General features: G+C 49.0%; 1 protein-coding gene across 5 annotated transcripts in view; it reads right to left on the bottom strand.

Moving 5' to 3' along the window:
• Positions 1 to 18,398, bottom strand: part of col5a1 (procollagen, type V, alpha 1) — a 55,447-nt gene that overhangs the window by 33,118 nt on the left and 3,931 nt on the right. For all 5 annotated transcript variants that reach the window (XM_078088947.1, XM_078088950.1, XM_078088951.1 and 2 more), the window contains exons 2-4: positions 10,434 to 10,601; positions 5,972 to 6,185; positions 4,657 to 4,819 (exon numbers count right to left, since the gene is read on the bottom strand). In XM_078088947.1, the coding sequence (XP_077945073.1) occupies positions 4,657 to 4,819; positions 5,972 to 6,185; positions 10,434 to 10,601 (545 nt within the window). The remainder of the gene's footprint in view (positions 1 to 4,656; positions 4,820 to 5,971; positions 6,186 to 10,433; positions 10,602 to 18,398) is intronic.

Here is an 18,398-nt window from a genome sequence, read left to right as displayed (position 1 = left end):
AACGGCGACGTTTTTCACCGCCGCAGCACCACGTGACACATCACCGAGGTGCTTACGGCGGTAAGTTTCAGACAATAACAGGGTTACTGCCGTCAGCATCTCCCGGGACTCGGCTGAAATATGACTCCTCTCTCCGGCGGGGAAAAGGCCATTGGCCGTGGCTGTGGGCAGCAGTCAGTCCCACTTTGCATGCTTTGTCCTCAAGGAACTGTTGAAGACGCTTGCATGCGGACGCTGAACCGGCAACCCAAATCCTGATCCTGCAGTCTTCAGGACTACAGCAGCGGAACAAAGGCCGATCAGTAACACTTAGAAGCATCGACCTTCTCTTTTTCTCTGTATTTTATTTACTCAAATCTCACATCAACATCCCCCCCCCCCCATACTGGATGTTCTGGATGCGTCCAGGTGGTGGCAGGAGAGTGCTCCATCTGAACCTGACCCACAATCATGCAGGGTGGACCGAGGTCATGCTGATCCCTCTGGCACGGTGTCCAAAACAACTTCAGGCCGAAGTGGGGTCGGTTATTGCAACTACAAGCGTTACAGCATCCATGTATATCTTACTTACAGTATACACACAAAATGTATGCAGGAGGCATTTGGAGCCCGACGAACACTCGTTTTGATTAGTGAGGCCCCCCAAATAGACTAATCAATGCTCATTATTTCTCCAAATCCCCTGGGACACTTTCCAATGGCCTTTGGCACAACAGCTTCCCGGAGGAAAGAGTCTAGTTGTTGTTGTTTTTCTTGATTAAATGTCACCGAATAAAACACGGACTGGAGGGGGGCGCGCGGAGCAGTGTAAGACTCTGGGAGGTCCGAGCTGCATTTAAGGGGGGGAGAGCTGCTTTCCCGACATATTTACACAGTCACCGCCGAGCGGCGAGCCAGGCCCCGGCCCCTCTGCCAGCCCGCACCGACACACACAGCCCCAGCGCCTGGGCGAGCTCCGATCCCACCACCGCAGCCAAACAAGGCGTCGCAGGGGGTTAGCCCGCCGCGCAGAGGCCATTAATCAGCATGGACACACACACACACATGCACACGTATGATGCATTCCGGTACATGCAGAAAAAAGCTGGTTTAAAAAGGCACATATGCCTCCAGAGAACTTTCACTCCAATAAATCTCCAGAACCAAACCTTTAGCAGACATAAAGGTTGTTGTTGTTTTTTTTACCCACAAACCCTTTCCCCTCCAGGCTGCAGCTCAATCTGTACAGTCGGAGCAGCTGCCAAGAGCAACAGGCCCGTCTGCCACCCCACTTATCCACCGCACAGCACCTCCAGTCCCTCACCTCCTCGCCCCCGTCCTGCTCTCCTGGATCCCATCTGGGCCTCTTCGTCACGGCCCCCGGCCTCCCCTCGGTATAAGATTTTAATTCCATACCACATTCACATTTCCTGCTCGTTCGGGGCGGCGGGAAACCGGAGCGGGCTCACCTCGCCTAGCAGACGTAGATCCTGAGCGTTTGGCTGAAAGTCTACACGAGAGAAGTGCTGAGGCGACACTCCGGGGGGGCTCGCCGACACAGCGGAGGAATAACAGAGGGAATAACGGGGGCGAAAGACAAACATCTGACATGAGTTAGGGAAATTTTCTTAATTACCATGGTGGAAACTTCATCTTCCCCCCGGGATGCTACTGAAGTCTGCGCCCCATTCCTGGGACAGAAGCGCGTGTTCTGACGGTGACGCTGGACTTTAACCGTGGACAAGACAACGCATACAAACGCGTGAAGGGATTTCACATTACAGAACTGGCTGTGGACAAAGTGGTTTGAAATTCTAGTAACAAAGGACAATAGAGCAAAGAGAAGAGCTGTGTAAATATCATAAATCTGGGCTCTTTAACCCCAAGTGGGAAAATGGGCTAATTTATCCCAGGCTGGACTCTCGGCCCTGGACAAAAAGAAATATGTTTGTGCAAAAAAGTGTTCGACAATACTGTCAAGAGCCAATATGTGGCTCGGACTGTGGACAGGGAGATACGAGGGATCCTAAAAAAAAAAGAGTCAACTTTAAAGTTTCTAGAGAAGCTTTGCTAGAGCCATTTGCACGTAACACACCATGAATAACAGGAGCCTTGTCACGGACCAGAAACATCATTCAGACCAATTTTACTACTATCCCGGACAGCGGGCCAAGAAGAGGCTTAACATCTGCTGTAAAGGAAGCCATGTCAAATCTACAGTATAAAAAATGTTAATTTAGAACAGCCTCTATACATCGAGGCTTCAAAGTGACACATGAGCTGTAAATAACGGCCGATGAGTTAGATGGAGGGAACTTGAACACAAGTCAAGGGGTAAAGATGAGGACACGGGATGTGTACAAATATCAAAGCTCTCGACAAGCAGCCAGAGCGCCTCCCTACTACTTTTCCCTGGCTCTGGTTGCACCGCGTCAGCCGCCCGCCAACCGCCAACTCTTATCGCACTGCCTTTATCTCCCCCCCCCCACTCTGTCCATCTTTGATCCTTTATTCCATCATTTCTTTACCTAAACCCTCCGCTTCTGAAGCACATCCCGCTTTTCCGACCCCCTCCCCCCCTCCCATCTCCACCGACCGATCACCACATGCACCACATCACCCCCCTCCCTCTCGTTCAGACCGGCGGTCTGGGACAGCCTATCAGCGGATACCAAGGAAACCTCTGGATGAGGTCATGCGGTGCACGGTCGGCGTTCCAACACTGACATCAGCGGGAAGAGAGCTCCTCATTCTTTCCAGAGTGTGACTCAAAAGGGTTTTTTGGCTGCGCCGGGCCGAAGCCGCCGCTCCCCACTCCTCTCCATCCCGAACATCTTGTTCTCCGGATCTGGGCTCCTCTGACCCGGCTCTCCGGTGTCTAGAGAGACTAGATCATGCGTGCCTTCAACATCCATGACCCCCACAGTCCAGAAGGAAGACAACTAAGTCACTAAAAGTCATTAGCTGGTCTGTTGAAGAGTCTTGGTCCTTCATGAATGATAACCGAGCAGTAATCACTGTCTCATTGGCAACGGATGAGCGTCCCTTTATGCAGGCCAAAGGCCATGCCTTCACTCGCACTCGCCACAGAGCTCTTGCTTCTTCTAAATAACACTGTGGTACTTGCAGAGAGTAGGCGCTTTCTCTGTGGCCACCATCACCATGTCAGGAACCAAACCACAAACCACCTCTGCATACAGTCGTAAAAGCAAAGCGCCAGGCTACTACACTAATCAGTGTAAACTTAAACATTGCATTCACTCCCTTACGCCTTTTTATATAAATACGTTTTGATTTTATGATTTATTTTTTTAATAAAAAAAAAACATAGATTTTCTCTTTTTCTATAGGGAAATTCTTTCTATGCATTCGTCCTGAGGACGCGTGGAAATCTTTTGGGGCTTTTTTATTTTCTTTGTGTCGCTCTCCGTGCTCTTGATGGTAACTGACTCCGGCGAAAGTCAACACGGGATCAGACTAAACTACAGAGGGGAGAAGGGAGTCAGAGGAGGAAAGGAGCGCGGCCTGAGCGTAATTTGGAAAATATGTGGCATATTTTCCATTTTCTGCACGCACTGGAGCCTGTCCTGTCTCCCAACTGGCGGACGCACGGCGGGAGGGCTTCAAACATCTCACACACACACACACACACACACACACACACACTATCTGGCTTCCCACGGTAACCAGTGGACCCTGATAGCTGGTTGAATTGCCCCCCCACATCACTTCAATCTAAAGACCAGCGGGCAATGATGAGATTTCAGCTGTACATTACATTTGTGCAGAATAAATGCAGTCATCCGGTTGGTAGATTAAGGAATTTACTAGTGCACATTAGCCTGCTGTGTTTATACCGGGCAACAATATCCAAAGAATTGTATGTAAAGCATGTGTTGCTTCACTCGTTACTCATCTTTTACCAACTTTTGGGGATTGTGGGGGACGGAGTGACGTCATATTTCGTTCTTTTCGTCTGCTCTCCCTGAGCAGCAGTAAAGGTTAAAGGTCGGCTGGCTCAGCATCAGTCACATCAGTCAACCTCTGCTACTAATTATTATTGAGGGCCTCGGCGTCACAGACTAATCCCCCTTTAAACAAGCACAACTCTGCCGGGACAAAGACAACGCTTATTCCTTGTGCCTTGTGCGCTCGCTGTGCGCCGTAGTGTGTTTGTGCGTGCATGTTCCTGACAGGGGTCACGGCGAGGGGCCACAAATATCCACACAAAAGCTTGTTTAAGGAAACTGTACCAGCTAACTCACATTCTGCACACTGAGGAAAAAGCAAAGTAACAGAAACCCCAAAAAAGCTTCCTGTCTCTTGTCAGAATTAACGGCCGTCCTTCATCTCCGGCCACAAAGCGTTTACACGCATGGAAAGAAAAAAGGCAGGAAGAAGAGAATTCTGCATTCTAATGACAAAAACCCGTCGCCACTCGTCAAAAACCTCTGTAAACAAGAAAACGTTCAAGCCAATTTAGAGAAAGAATGCAACAATGAAACCAGAAACATAACTTTTAGAGTTGGACCGTGTTTTAACTGCATAGAAGCCACATGAGAGGTTTGACCAGCAAAAGAATTTCAGTTATAAAGAGAACAAAAGAGAAAAATACCATTTACGTAGATTGTCTTAACATAGTATTTTATGATTATAAAACATGTAGATTACGCCCACCTCAAAGACTTCTTCATCCAGTATCCTGGTTCCAAATACTACAATTCCCTTGGTATCGATGATGGGGTGAGGGCTTCGCAGCAGCTTCTGGCTGGCCTTCTTTTTACAGTCCAGAATGAGGGTGATGGTCTGCTTGTGCACACTGATTGCCACTCGATGCCATCTGCAAGGGAGAGTGGAGTCAATTCACACACTTAGTGGGTTACGTGCTGCCCGCGGGGACACGCTGCTAACGTCGATTTCTCTCGATTCTCTCTAGAACGATTCGGTCTCGATTCAGAAAAGTTAATAATCAGAATTAATCTCGCGCGAGATATTTGCTCGCTTGCAGGAGCGTGAACTTCCTCGCTCGCGAAGTTAGTCTCTGCTCGCGCTCGAAGGTGTTTTCTACGCGCTCGCTGTTTTTCTTTTTGACAGTGAGGGGGCGGAGCCAGTCACCATGGTCTCTACACCTGATTGGTTACAAACCCCGTCTTTGGATTGGCTGGAGTGATGCATCCACACAACTATAGAAGCCCATTTCCGCACTAATGTAAGGGGATAAAAAGATAAAACATGTCGAAAAACAAACGCCCCCCTTCGGTGATCGTAGTGGACCGTAGATGAAAACCAGCTACAACCATCATTTACCATCATTACCGGCACATTAAGAGCACTGCGTCCAGCTCGCAGACCGGTCCGTCAGTCTGAATCTGAATATCTAATAACTTTATTGAACTATGGAGGAACCTGCGCATATATTACCTCATTATTTCCATTTTCCAAAAAGTCGATCCGTATTGAAAGTTGGCAAGATATTCACAGATTTGGACTTTTTTCCGGTATTTTACAAATACGGACCGGTCTGAGACGAAGAGCATTTTTTTCTTCATTTAAAAGAAAAATGAATCTGTTTAATATTTATTTTTACATAAGCTACTTCATATTGTGTTGAAATGCAAGCTGCATTGGTTCTTGCATTGTTGATAGAAAATCATATTTGTGACAAAGATTTTTTTTTCTCTTATAAAAAATTAGAGAAGATAATTTATCTGTTGATTTTCTTTAATTATGAAATAAAGTAGGAAGTGATTAGCAACCTCTGAGTAGCAAACTCAGCATCGATAATCGTTTTATCAGTTTAGAATCGATAATCGGTTTAGAATCGAATCGTTGACCTCTGAATCGGAATCGAATCGTGAGGTGCCAAGAGATTCCCACCCCTACTAACGTCCCTTTCTTGTGTCGGACGCCTCAAATTCGAACACGTCCCCGTCACGCGTTTCCGAAATCCCGCACCGTGCGCGCGTGTCTCTGTGCGGACGGGTGCACCTACTTTCCGTCCGCCAGGTTGACTCCTCTGAAGAGGGGGTAGTCCTCGGGGCCGGGCCGGCCCGTGTGGTCCTCGTACAGGAACACCGGAGAGCGGCCCACCTCCAGGCCCAGCTGCTGGATGCCCTGCTCGTTGTACAGGGACAACAGGAAGGACTGGCTGCCCTTGTTCGGCTTCACCGTGGCCAGGATGGAAAAGTCCTCCGGGAACACGTCGCCTGGCAGAACCGACAGAGGCAAATCGTTCATCATCACCATAGAGCACATTAAATACCGTGTATTGGTTGTTATTTTAGGAGACCGGCTGAGACAGATTGGAAGAATTGGGAAGGTGAGATTTGCGCCAACAGTTTGTGGAGTTGGCGCTTTAGCAGGATAGGATGCATCTGAGAGGAATAGCTGTTAGAAGAGGCCCGTCAGAGGTGCAAAGTAGAGATTTTCCAGCAAAGCACAGGATGAGAAGCTTAATGACAAGAGCATGTGATCCTGGGGGACTTTGTCGAACTGCCCTTCAAACCCCTCCTGTTCCGCTCTCCTCTCCTCCCACAGCCGATGGGTCTAACAGACGTCGAAATGGGTTCGGAGATGAAGAAATACGAGAGTTTAAGACATGGAAAGTAGGGAAATACCAATCATATTTTGGTATTCACGGACGTTAAAAAAAGAGCGTCAACAAAAGAGGTGTTTGCTTCCAGCTGTTCCACTGTGCAACATGAACTGGTTCCTCCATTTTGCTGGAGTGCGCGGCACATCTGCCACGCAGATTCCCCTCCATGGGGAAAGGCGACAGCTTCTTCCTGCCAGGGGAAGATCATTCGAGGCCGTCGGGTCTTGCGAGTTTGAGAAAAAAAGGCCATTCTTACTTTGCGTAGAGAGAAACCTGGCTATCTGAAACACGTTTACCACAAGCAAAGAAATCACTTGGCAGGTTGGTCTTGCAGACACCCCCCCCCCCCCGTCCCGTTACTCTGCCCCGAGTTTCTCAGAACCGGCGAAGAGAAGCAGACGTCAAATCGGAGGGACGGGCCGAAGCGCGGCAGTGGGGGCAAAAGAACCTCGAGAGACGGAGGGAAATAAGAAAGAAAAATAAAAAAGCCCCATCATGCATTTACTCCATCCTCTCTTTTTGCCTTCCTGCCCCCTTCCTCCCTTTTTGCGTGATTCCTCCTTTTGGTTCATGGCAGGCGTCAGATGGCATCATGCGGAGAGGGCGCATGCCTCGGCGCTGCGCTCCCTCAGGAATGCGGCTTGGCACCGCGTGAGAAAGATTGCTTCAATGGACAGGATGCTTCGGACAGGACGGCGAAAGGCGGAGGAGAGGCGGAGACTGACAACCCTTCAAACGCCGCCGGGTGGAGTTTTGTGACAGCAACATTTGGATGTTAGGGAATAAAAGTGGTATGATGCAAAAGAGGGCAATGGGAAAAGAAAGCAGATTCATGCAGGAAGAGCTATTCCGGGATCCCGGTGTTCCTATTCCACCAATTGTTCTCGTTACGTTAGTATGTTTTTCTTCTCTTAGCTAATTAGAAATGTATGAGAAACTTTGTCCAACACAAGTGTAACTTTTAATACATGCTTGAATATCAGAAACATGTGAGTTTAAGAAAGACCATTATTCCAAAGATGCCAATTAGAAGTATAAAGAAAACCTTGTTTGCAAGGTGTGAGTTCAACGTCTGAATTGTTTACAAGCTTTTTTTTAAATTCCCATGCTGACGCAATGGAAAATACCATGTTTAAGATTATTTAACGGGTCGGCCGAGGTTCTTCTTCCTTCAGCCTTTTCTTCGTGGCGTCTCTCCAGTGCTTGGCTACGTGCCAGAGTGTTAACACCTGCCCTTTTATATTCAGCTCAGAGGGCGTCACAGAACCATCAAGAGCAGATTAGGAATGGCGCATCTGGAGCTGGCTTCTCATGAGGGAACATGAGGGAACGCCGGCTCAGGACGGGCTGCTCTGTGTGGAGGTCAGGGGGTTCGGCCGCGGGCGGAGAGGGGGACGCCGCGCCACCGAAGAGGAGGGCGTGCGATGAGCAAAGTAATGGACTCGGGAGCACTCGGGTCTGAAATTTAGAATAAAACCTGCCTCTAAAACTGAAGCGAAGTAGCATTCACGCGGCCAGGTTTCTCATTTGAGCGTTGGTGTTTACCGTGTCCCTCCCTGCGATTACCCCGAGGATTCAGATGCCACGGCGGAACCTCCCTCGGAGAAGAAGGAAAATAAAGAAGAGAATAAAAGGGCCCCTCTCTTGTCTCAGAGAGGTGTCATTGGAAGTTAGGGAGTGTTTACAACCCCCGTCTCCAATTCTACGTTCAGGGCATTTGACATCTACACCCCAATTCTTCTTCTTCATCGACCAAACCTCCCACGAGAATGCAAAGAAAGCGGGAGAAGGGGCCGGAGCTCTGGCAGCATTCTGACCGATCGCCTCCACTAAAGTGTCCTGCAATCGGTCATTCAGTCACCGCTGTGTCCATTTCCCTCCCCGTGCATTAGACGTCTGTGCCTGTTGGTGTGCAAAGGGAAACAGACGAGCGAGGGTGAAGGAGATGAAGACGGATGCGCGTGTCTTTCAAGTTTGTCGAGTTCACGGCACAAAATAACGTTGCATGTTTTAATTTGGAATAGTGTTAAGATTTGTTTTTCGCTGGGCTTTAAAACTACCGTCCCTACTTTCCAAATCATGCGCGTAATCTTCACCGCTGCGATTAATGCGTCACCCACAGAGCGGAAAACACACAGAAATCACTTGAGGTCCCGCGGATACAGAGAGAGTCGCAGACTACTGAGACGTGGAGGAAGTGTGTGGGATAAAAGTTAAAGAGGGTTTTCCTCACTGCCGTCACATCATAAAGGTAACACAGGACTCTTCTGTTTTCTGTGCCTCGGTGGGTTCAAATGAATCATCCCCTCCACATGTTTGCCTAATGATCGCATGTCTGCACTTGCTCTTATTTTCCAACACATCATCCCAGCCTGTCTGCAGCTACGGGGTCACGGGCTGCAGGGCTCTCAATCAGAGCCACGCGGCATTACAACTAAACCTGCACGTCCGCCTGCCTTTTTGTTTTCTACGTTTATCAGACGATAAACGGACGATCATAATGGAGCCGAATGGCGCCTCCGGTAAAAGGTTTTCAAACGAGCTCCCCTCTGAAACACATTAGCCGTACGAGAGAGGGACCACGTGAAAAATGCATTGACGTCTAGTTACCCCGTTTGCACCTTAAGACGGTGCGCGGCGCCTGGCGTGAACTCCTCCGAGCTGCTTTGTTTCACGCAGACTGTTATTTTGGACGATGCAGAGTTGCACGTATGATTACAGCGTGTGTGTGTGTGTCTAAACTGAGACTCGCATGGGGCTCTGCCGACATGCAGCTTCAAAGCGAGGGGTATTTGTTTGGTTGGAGAGCACGTTGGGCCAGGCGGGCCACATGAGCCTCGCGGCTCTTGCTCTAAGCCCCCAGAGAAGAGCCGCGACGTGGATCAAAGGGCCGCCGTCCCAATCCGAGCTCCGTGGAGGTTTCGCTCGCGGGGGAAGAGGTTTTCGCTTTTTGCTTTCTTTGGAAATCCAATCACAATAATTTCAGAAGTCGGTTGTCCCGGTTTAGCATTTTCTGCGCTGTAGATTAAGACGGAAAAAAGGGAGCCCGGCGCGTCTCGCGGGACCACGTTTAAGTGAAACACAAAGAAAGGAATCGCAGCGAGGCAGCGGCGGTCTCGGAAAAATGATAGGGGGAAAATAGAGAAGGGCTCGAGGGAAAATTAAAAAAAAAAAAAAAGGAATGAGAGAGAGAAGAAGGGGAAGAGAGGGAGGGGAGACAGAGGAAAGAACTACTGCAGCACACCATAAAGCAGTAACCCAAAGCCACGTAAGCACAATAGAAGCAGGCAGAAGTGGAACCCCAGACTTCCCTCCCCTCTTCCACCCCGATTTTAACTGTTTTTCCTCTGCCACATTAAATATTACAGGGCTGGATTTGTCATGTGCAGGCTAATCTTCCCTTTTTAAATTCCCTAAATTTGCTCCCGGACATTTAAATGCTGTGCCGAGTGTGACTCGGTGTGCTCTCACTCATTTACACGTACGCGAGCATGCTTTCTAACGCGAGCTATCAGGGGAGAGAGGGCAGGAACATCAGGCGTACCTGGCCCGAGACGACGCAAATAATCACGTTACAGAAGCCCATAAAACTGCCGCCTGGAGGGGAAGGACGCAAACAGGATCGGCGGGAGCAGATATTGCTTTCTGCCACATCCAGGCGTTATAATCAGAGTTTACTCTGAGGCGGGATAAAAGGTCGTGAAGCAGACCAGCTGGCAGTGCAACCTCTGAGGGAAGTAAAGTAAGAAAAAGTCAAAATAACCTCTCGTGATCAATGATGATCCTGGTTGGTTTGAAGTCGGGAGGAGAAAAAGTATAAAGAGAGAACAGGAAGGCGCGTGTTGAGTGAGGGGCTCACCTGGATACAGCTGTTTGGTGGGGGCGCTCAGCTGGGCGTCTTTGGATACTCTGTAAGCCACATCGGGTCCTCGTGTTGACCTCCGGTGTGAGCAGAAACCTGTCGTTTTTATAACACCCTCAGGTAAACTGGGAAAATCTAAAATCTTCAAGAGGTCTGCTGGTTCCACTGCGGGGAGGAGAGAGAGACACAGAGAGAAAACATATTCAGTTATTGGGTTAAAATAGCACTTAAATCGCCTGCTACGTTGCATATATGAAAGCCCAGATTCTTTGTCGATATGATGCTTCTATTTTCTGTCTTTTGCTGACTCAAAAGCTTTAGTTACTGTGCAGCAGCTCCAACTGTTGTGGTTCAGATGAGGGTTTTTTTTTATGAGCTAAACAAAGATGAGCCCGTTTATAGATGACCGTGATCATGGGTTACGGAGTAAGGCCTCTCCTTCCATCCAGTCCTCCGCGCTGCTAAACCTACCATTGCCTCCCCTACGGGCCGCAACCATGCAATTAGCACACATCCAGGCCGGTCGCCCTGGCTGTAACCGGGCCACCACAGGCGCACACTGGGTCAGAACCATGTGACATGGGGTTTGACCCACCCGGACCGCACCGCCGGCCAGCCAAAAGCCACCCGGGGACGAGCAGCTGCTCCTGCAGCCGGGGGTTCGCCGCGCAACGAGCTACGCGACGGAGCCCATCGGCCTCCGGCCTCGTCTCCCCCAGAGCGGGACAATGGGGTCATGTCCGTGGGGACACGTGAGGAATGGGAGCCGTCAGGGTGTTTTTAGAGGAGGGCAAACACTGAAGCGAGGGACCAAATCAAACAGAGGATTTTATAGCACGGGAGTTTAAGGAGCAACAGACAAAAGCACGCCGGACGCATTTTTGAGTTTGAAAGCCGACCCCTCGGCACAAGAATAACACATGGACATTAGACACACACGCTGGTACAGACGTCCCAGTGTCGGGCCAGAGAGACCACACACAGCCTTCAGAGGGGGAAAAGGGAGGAAAAAAAGGTTCAATAGCTCCATCCGTCTGAGAGTGAAATGGATGCTGGGAGAGGCGGAGAGGCGGAGCGAGAGTGTCGGCCCACTCTGCCTCGCTCTGCAGCGAACCTCCAGCTGGATGCCATTACGCTTGGCTCATGTGCAGCAGATCAATTTGACGAAAAAAAAAAAAGAGTCTACATTCTTAAACAAAGGTCTCCATTTAAGAACCCGCTGGCTTGGCGTGTTTGTCCACAGCTGTACAGTGGCGGAGTGGGGAGAAAAGAAGGAACGAAACCACTTCCTCCTCATCGACTGAAGGCCGACTGCGTGTTTCCACGTTGTCTCATCATCAACAGGACCGTCTAAAGCCGTAGCGCAAACCTCCAGTGTGTTACATTTATAAAACTCCGTTATCAGTCCGGGGTAAAGGCCCCGCTCTTCCTGTCCTCGCACTTGTTTTTCTGCACACAGATCGCAGCCTTTGAGCGCGTCTCGTGGACGTCTTCATTGGTCCTCCTGGAAAGCGCATACCGCAAGATGACGGGGCCTCTGAGCAGGTGAAGGGTCCCCACAAGGAGACATCATCATCATCCTCATCATCATCAGTCATCAGCTCGTAATGAAGGCGGACAGAAACCCCCCCGCCGGCCAGAAAGCGTTACGTCGCTCGCAACGAGGTGATGATGGAGGCTCCTTTAATGAGCTCCAAACGGACGGGAAATGTAGTTGTGTTACGAATGCTAAAAATAATCCGTTATGAATTATGAATGGGTTCTACAGCGTTATCAATTATTAAGTGGGAGGCTGAGGGAGCCGATCAGAGGCTGTTACCGCGGTTGCTTGGCAACTGAGGCTTTCGGGGGAAGTTAGTGGCAAGAATAAACTCCTTAAAAGTTGAGTAAAAGATGTGAGACGGTAGAGCACAGTTGCAAAACACGCAGGAAAGAGCGCATGTAGTTAATTACACTCAGAATGTAGACTGTAATTTAATGACAAATATATAAACCTACTGAGGCAACTGCTAAAAAACGGTAGCAATAAGTTGGTCTTCAACTATATAGAATAGCATTAGTCCTTAATATGTAATATGTACATAATTAGCATCACAATGCCAGATATTAAGCATCAGAAGGTCCTGCTAGAGCTTTCAGTGTCAGTAAGCAGGCAGTTATGGTCTCTCTGTCGCCCATATGAGAGACAGAACGTTTTTTTATTTAATACACTTTGGCTTCGGCCGACCAATAAGCAAAGCTCGTTGCCCGTTGCCCAGAAACCCACAAATGTTCCCTGTTAACAAAAAAAAAAGAGTCTGCCTTTACACTACAGTAATTCTCCCTGACCTGCCAACAGCCAGCAGCCCTTTATTCCCTTGGGAAATAAAACAATCACTCACTGGCGAACGCCCATACAGCGCGGAAAAAGCTTTAATTGTCCAACGATCAAGCTCGTCGGCGTGTCAGCATGTGGAGTTAGTCGGCGATTATGAGACGAACCAGCAGCTGCGTCCAGCCCAGTCTCTCTCCCTTTCACACAGTCTCCGTATTTCCTTACATGGACGCGACCTTTGATCGGCCCCGCTGCTGAGGACGCTGATGGCGCACACCTCACATCACATCGTAACAGTCACAAATCGCCCCGCCGCAAAGCACGCCGGCTATCGTTTTAGGGAAAAGGCGCTCGCGGCGCCGTTCTAGTCTGAACAAATTAACATGGGCGGCAGAGTTATTAGTTATTCTGAACGAGCCACAGACATTTCATCGCTTTAGAGACGACAACAGCGTGCGGATCGCGATAAATGATTCAAATGATTTGGGCGCCAGCGGCCTACATTCATAGAGCGTCACAACAATGCGGCTGTCACAATAACAACGCCGCAGTAAAAGTCAGCTCTGCACCACGGGGAGAGAAGGAAGGGGGGGGGGGTGTCAGGAGCATCCAGTCGGTGCTGACTGTGTCCCAGCCCCTCGCTGAGGACTAATCTACCCCGACACAAACTAATCCCGTGGCGACCCGACGCCTTTTTTTGGGAAAGAACCGATCGTCGTTCCTAATAACCTCCTTCCCTTTCCTCCCTCCTATCAGAGCCCTCCGCTCTCTCATTTCCTCACTCCGACCAAATCATTTCCCCTAATGCGAAATCTGTTGCATTCATTTCTCCTCGATCCCGTGACGGATGTAGAAAGCGGCGGCGGCGGCGGGGGCCTCTTCGGGGGTCACCTGGAGGTGAGCCAGGTGGAGAGGGCCAATTAGCGGCTTACAGGAAAGGAGGCATATTATATCTCGGTCGAGACGCCGACAGCTGAATAAAAAGACCTATCGCAAACCCATCTGAGATCAGCGAGTGTCCTTTCCAATGAAAAGCATCGACTCGCCCGATACAGAGAGAACTTTCAGGCCCTGCGCTGGATTTACCCTCCGTCTTTCACGCGTCCTCACACACCCTCACTGCTGGATTTGTGTCCGTGTTTGCCCACTTAGCGAGAGGCAGATCCCTCGAGAGACCCTCCGGCCGCCAAAAATACCACAGACCCTCCGACCGCAGACCCTCACATCCGGGAGGTTGGTTACACAGAAACTGTTTACGTGACCGGCTCCCGTGCACTTTCGCTCTCTGTCGCTTTCACTAATTTCCTGCAACAGAAGCAACAACGTGAGCACAGTGCACGCTTCAGGGCCCGGCGTCCCTCCGTCGCCTCCCACGTTAGCCGTGCGTTAGCCGTGCGTTAGCTCCGGGGGACTCACTGGACGACGTCCCGCCAGCCGCCGTTGTCCTCCAGTAGATGCATTCAAAACACAATGTGGGGTACCGGAAGATGAGAACATTGAGGATGGACGAATGAGGAGCGCTTGGCTTTGTCCTCAACCTTTTACGTGGGTTGTTTTGTCGCAATGAAACAACTAATTCGTAAAAGTATGAGTAGTGCGCGCGCGAATCTTTTTCACAATGGGGGGGCGAAACTAACTCTTTTAAAACCGACTGCTGGAGAGAAGAAGTGTGGCCCGGCGCCGTCCTCCTCTTCTCTAAACAATCAGCTCGAGAGCCAGATTCATAACCCCGCCGCCGGCTCGGTGCCAAAACCTGTGGTGGATCCCTCTCCGCTGTCCTCTCCATCCACACATCCTGCGGACAGCACTAGTGGGACTCCAGACGGCACCATTTCATTTGACAGGAGGACGGGTGCCGGACCAGTGAATTAGGACTTTTTCATGGGTGGTGGGGGGGGGGGGGGGGGGGGGGCGGATTAACATTCTTCCTTCCTCGTCCTCCAGCCCTTCCTGAAGTGAGGCCTGACTCTCCAGGCGCATGCTTGACCTGGCGCTGAGGACAAGGAGTAATTAGCAGCCAGAAAGAGGATCCTGCTTCTCCTCAGCGCTGCCGAAAAACAGGAATGCCCAATAAGAGGCCACCGACTCCCGGAGGGCATCACAGACAGGGAGGGTGTGAGATTATTAGTATTTCTTTATTTCACCTGATTCGGTTATGAAACTTAAACTGAGGCCAAGTGTTGAGACCTTAAGGCATCTCTTACAAAATATTAAAAGTACCAAGATATCAGGTGCAAGAATTCAATATATTGTCATAACCGACCAAAAATGAAAGACACTCGACGCTCGTTGACCTGAAGTTGTTGCCCACTTTCATGTGACCAGACCTGGAAATCATCCTGCAGGCATTACGCTCGCTAGATTGAACACATTACACACAGCGCGTGGACACACACACACACACACACAACCAGTGCAGCTTCCAGTCAGCAAAGATGCAAAGCCTCGTCATCCTGCAAAACGTGCGCCCCGCAACGAGAATCAAACTCAGTGCAAAAAAGGATTATTAACTCATTCCTCCTCTTAAACCACTACTAGTTAATTACTGAGTACCGGCTCGGTTCATTGGCTCTGCTTTGCACTTTTGCCTGTTTTTCTGCAAAAGCAGAACCGCTCCGTTAAGTGACAAATGATTCGCTGCGGCACAAAAAGGCAACTGAGGACAGTGTTCACAGCGGCATGAGCCCAGCGAAGTGACCAAAACGTGCCAGCGGCCGTTTGCGCGTCGCTTTATCAGCCGGAGTTTTTCCAGGACACCGAAAAACCAGGAAACGAGAAAGAAATGTGAGTCAAGACAGAGCAGAAGAATCTGCTCATTTAGTTGTGCACATCTACCCCGACGTAACCCACAGCCGTACTGACTCACACACACACACACACACACACACACACACACACACGGGCCTGAAAGATGATCCAGAGAACAGAGAGTTTTTTTTTAGCAGAGCTTCTCTCGTGTACTCGGTGTCTTTGCCAGACTCTTATGGCCTTAACAGGGAGAACACCAGATGGTTTACTTCACCGTCTCCAAGCTGCGGCGGCGGAGAGGATGAACGTCTGTCTGCCGTCCGCCGCAGACTAAGATGGAAAAACTGACTGACGGTTTCCAGGGTGCCGCCTCTGAGCGCTGATTTCGCAGTGGAGTTCTGCTTCGCGTGTGTGACCTTCATCGCCGTCTTCTCATCTGTCTTTCTTTAAATTCACCCCTCTGTGGTTTTGTCGACTGTCGCAGCAGCTTCCTCCAGTTTTCTTACCTCATTAGCAACTTTATTTCTCTCTGCCTTCTTTATCTTTAGCTCATTCTGTCTCTCCCAAAGCAGATATGGTTCTGATGGATGACTGCTGAGAAATGCATGATAACATACTGTAGGTCCCTGCAGCACTGACTTACTATTTCCTCTCATCATTATTATTATTCCACCCCCCCCCCGCCAACACAGAGACACAATACAGCTGGATCTAATACATATCTTTTAATTATTTATTTTAAAGTAGCCCCCTTTTCAACACTTCACTGAGCTGAGGAGCGATGGGAATCAATCCAAACGTGCACATCGTCATCATCATTGGCGAAATGTTTTCACCAAGTCCACGTGATCGATAGACGGATAGCAAAGAGCAACGCGAATAGATGACGGCGCAACACTTTTTAACGGAAAGTAAAACAATCAAACTCCAAATTTAGATCTTGCAACACCTCTGATGATGTTTAACTAGAATATTGCTGCATGCTGACAATGGGAGACGAAAAGGACGGAAAATGTGGTGCGGAAAGATTGACCACACAAATGTAAAAAATCAATGAATCCATCCCTGTTCTATTTGTGACGGTGAAACAATATGTGGATTCCAACTGGAACGTGTTAACATGCTTCAATGTTTTTAGTTATTTCTCACTAAGCTGAATGTCTCTTTCTACAATATGAGACCTTCATGTTCAGTGGTGCTTGAATTGATATGATTGTTTAACTAGATCGGGTATTGTGGTCCACAAAAATATGTTTTACTGACGTTCATTCACAGTGTTCATTCTGTTGACCGAAAACTCAATCCAGATAGCATCGCATTTTGGACTAAACCAATTTACTGTTGCAAATTGGGACGACGTGACTCATTTGTAAGCAACAGCAGCGTTGCTGTCAGCGCGAGCTGGTGTCTGCGGTGAAAATCAAACTAATTATTTACAAAGTACTGCTGAATAATCACGAACCGGAGGACTCGATGCTCATTTCCTCCCCCTGTAAAGTAAAAATAGAAAACATCTGAGAAAACGGAGGTTTCTGGAGTGACCACAAACTATTGTATTTCCCAAAGTAGGGAAAGAAATGCTTACTCTCAGTATTCCTGCTTAGGCTGCGGCTGAGTTTGGGCTGGGTGGGGTGGGGGGGTGGGGGGTGGGGGTGATGGGGTTGGAAAGGATGAGTCATGCATTGCTTTCCATGCTCAATGAGTATAATACCCCACTACAGAGAAAAGCACTGTTTCCCAGCTGCAACAAAGCATGCTGGTAAAAATGAGTGGGAGTTGCATCATGAAGTAGCAGATCCAACTTTTGCACTGAAGTGTTTCAAACCAGTTAGTTTACACTAGTAACGGTTACACTAGTTGGTGTTGACTAAACTCCATTTTGTTCCCCTTTTCTCTGTCGGGGAACGAATGATCCATCTTTTGCTCGTGTTTTTCCAGCAGTTTTCTAGCTTTGTGCAGGCAGCACCTAAAGAGAAAAAACATCTGTATCTGGCTTTAAATCAAGCACGCTGTGTCGTGGGCACACGGGACCATTGAGCAATTATTTGACCCTTAATTGGCCTGGAAAGTAAAAGATGATACACAGCCCAGGATACGGCAAATAATGCACTGTTTGTGCAGCACAAAGGATCTCCTTAACTCTGTCACAGGGTTAGGAACTTGCCCTGCATATTATGTTTTATCTCCCGTGTTTTTTATCAGGCATGCGAGCTGATTTACAGTCCTTCCCTCAAAGCCTGCATTTACAGACTGAAGTGACTCATGCAGTCGCAGGGTCACTGGCTTTCTCCTCAGTCCAGCCAACTCAGATTCCGTCCTCAGCGCCATGGCAGTGGGCGCACACAAGAAGCCACTTTTTCTCACCGCCACTTATCTGATTGAGTAGGACGTGACCTCAGGATCGCCACTTAAGGTCGAGTTAATTAACGGCGTACTGAGACTCCGCGGAGAACTGCAAGTACGTTTACATGATTGCTGATGGGAGCGAGTGACGTCAGTGTCTCGAGCGGCACGGCTGCCATGCAGACAGGTAATAGTTCTGAGGCACAGCTGTGTTTTCGACAAACACATGCGTGCAACTGTATGTTCTCCATTAGTTCCAGAATGACATTCAAAAAGAATGACCTTAATTCCGCGGAATCCTCCAGACATTTTTTTTTTTTTAAACCACATGAGAAGTTATGCAACGTGTTCCATTTTGCATGGATTCAATCACCTATGCAGCCTTTTTTAATTTGCCTCATGAATAACTTCACACAGTGACAGCAACACATTATTTACTTATCCATATGAATTTCTTTAGAAGAAGGGAGTTATGATAAAACAGCTGCAGGCCAGCTGTTTTCCAAACCTAACCCTTTTATACAGTTGCAAAAGTAACCTTTTAATGTTGGATGAAA

The sequence above is a fragment of the Gasterosteus aculeatus genome, chromosome 14 (genome assembly GCF_964276395.1).
Source record: "Gasterosteus aculeatus chromosome 14, fGasAcu3.hap1.1, whole genome shotgun sequence".
Classification (NCBI taxonomy): domain Eukaryota; kingdom Metazoa; phylum Chordata; class Actinopteri; order Perciformes; family Gasterosteidae; genus Gasterosteus; species Gasterosteus aculeatus.
This window is presented reverse-complemented; position numbering and strand designations above follow the sequence as displayed.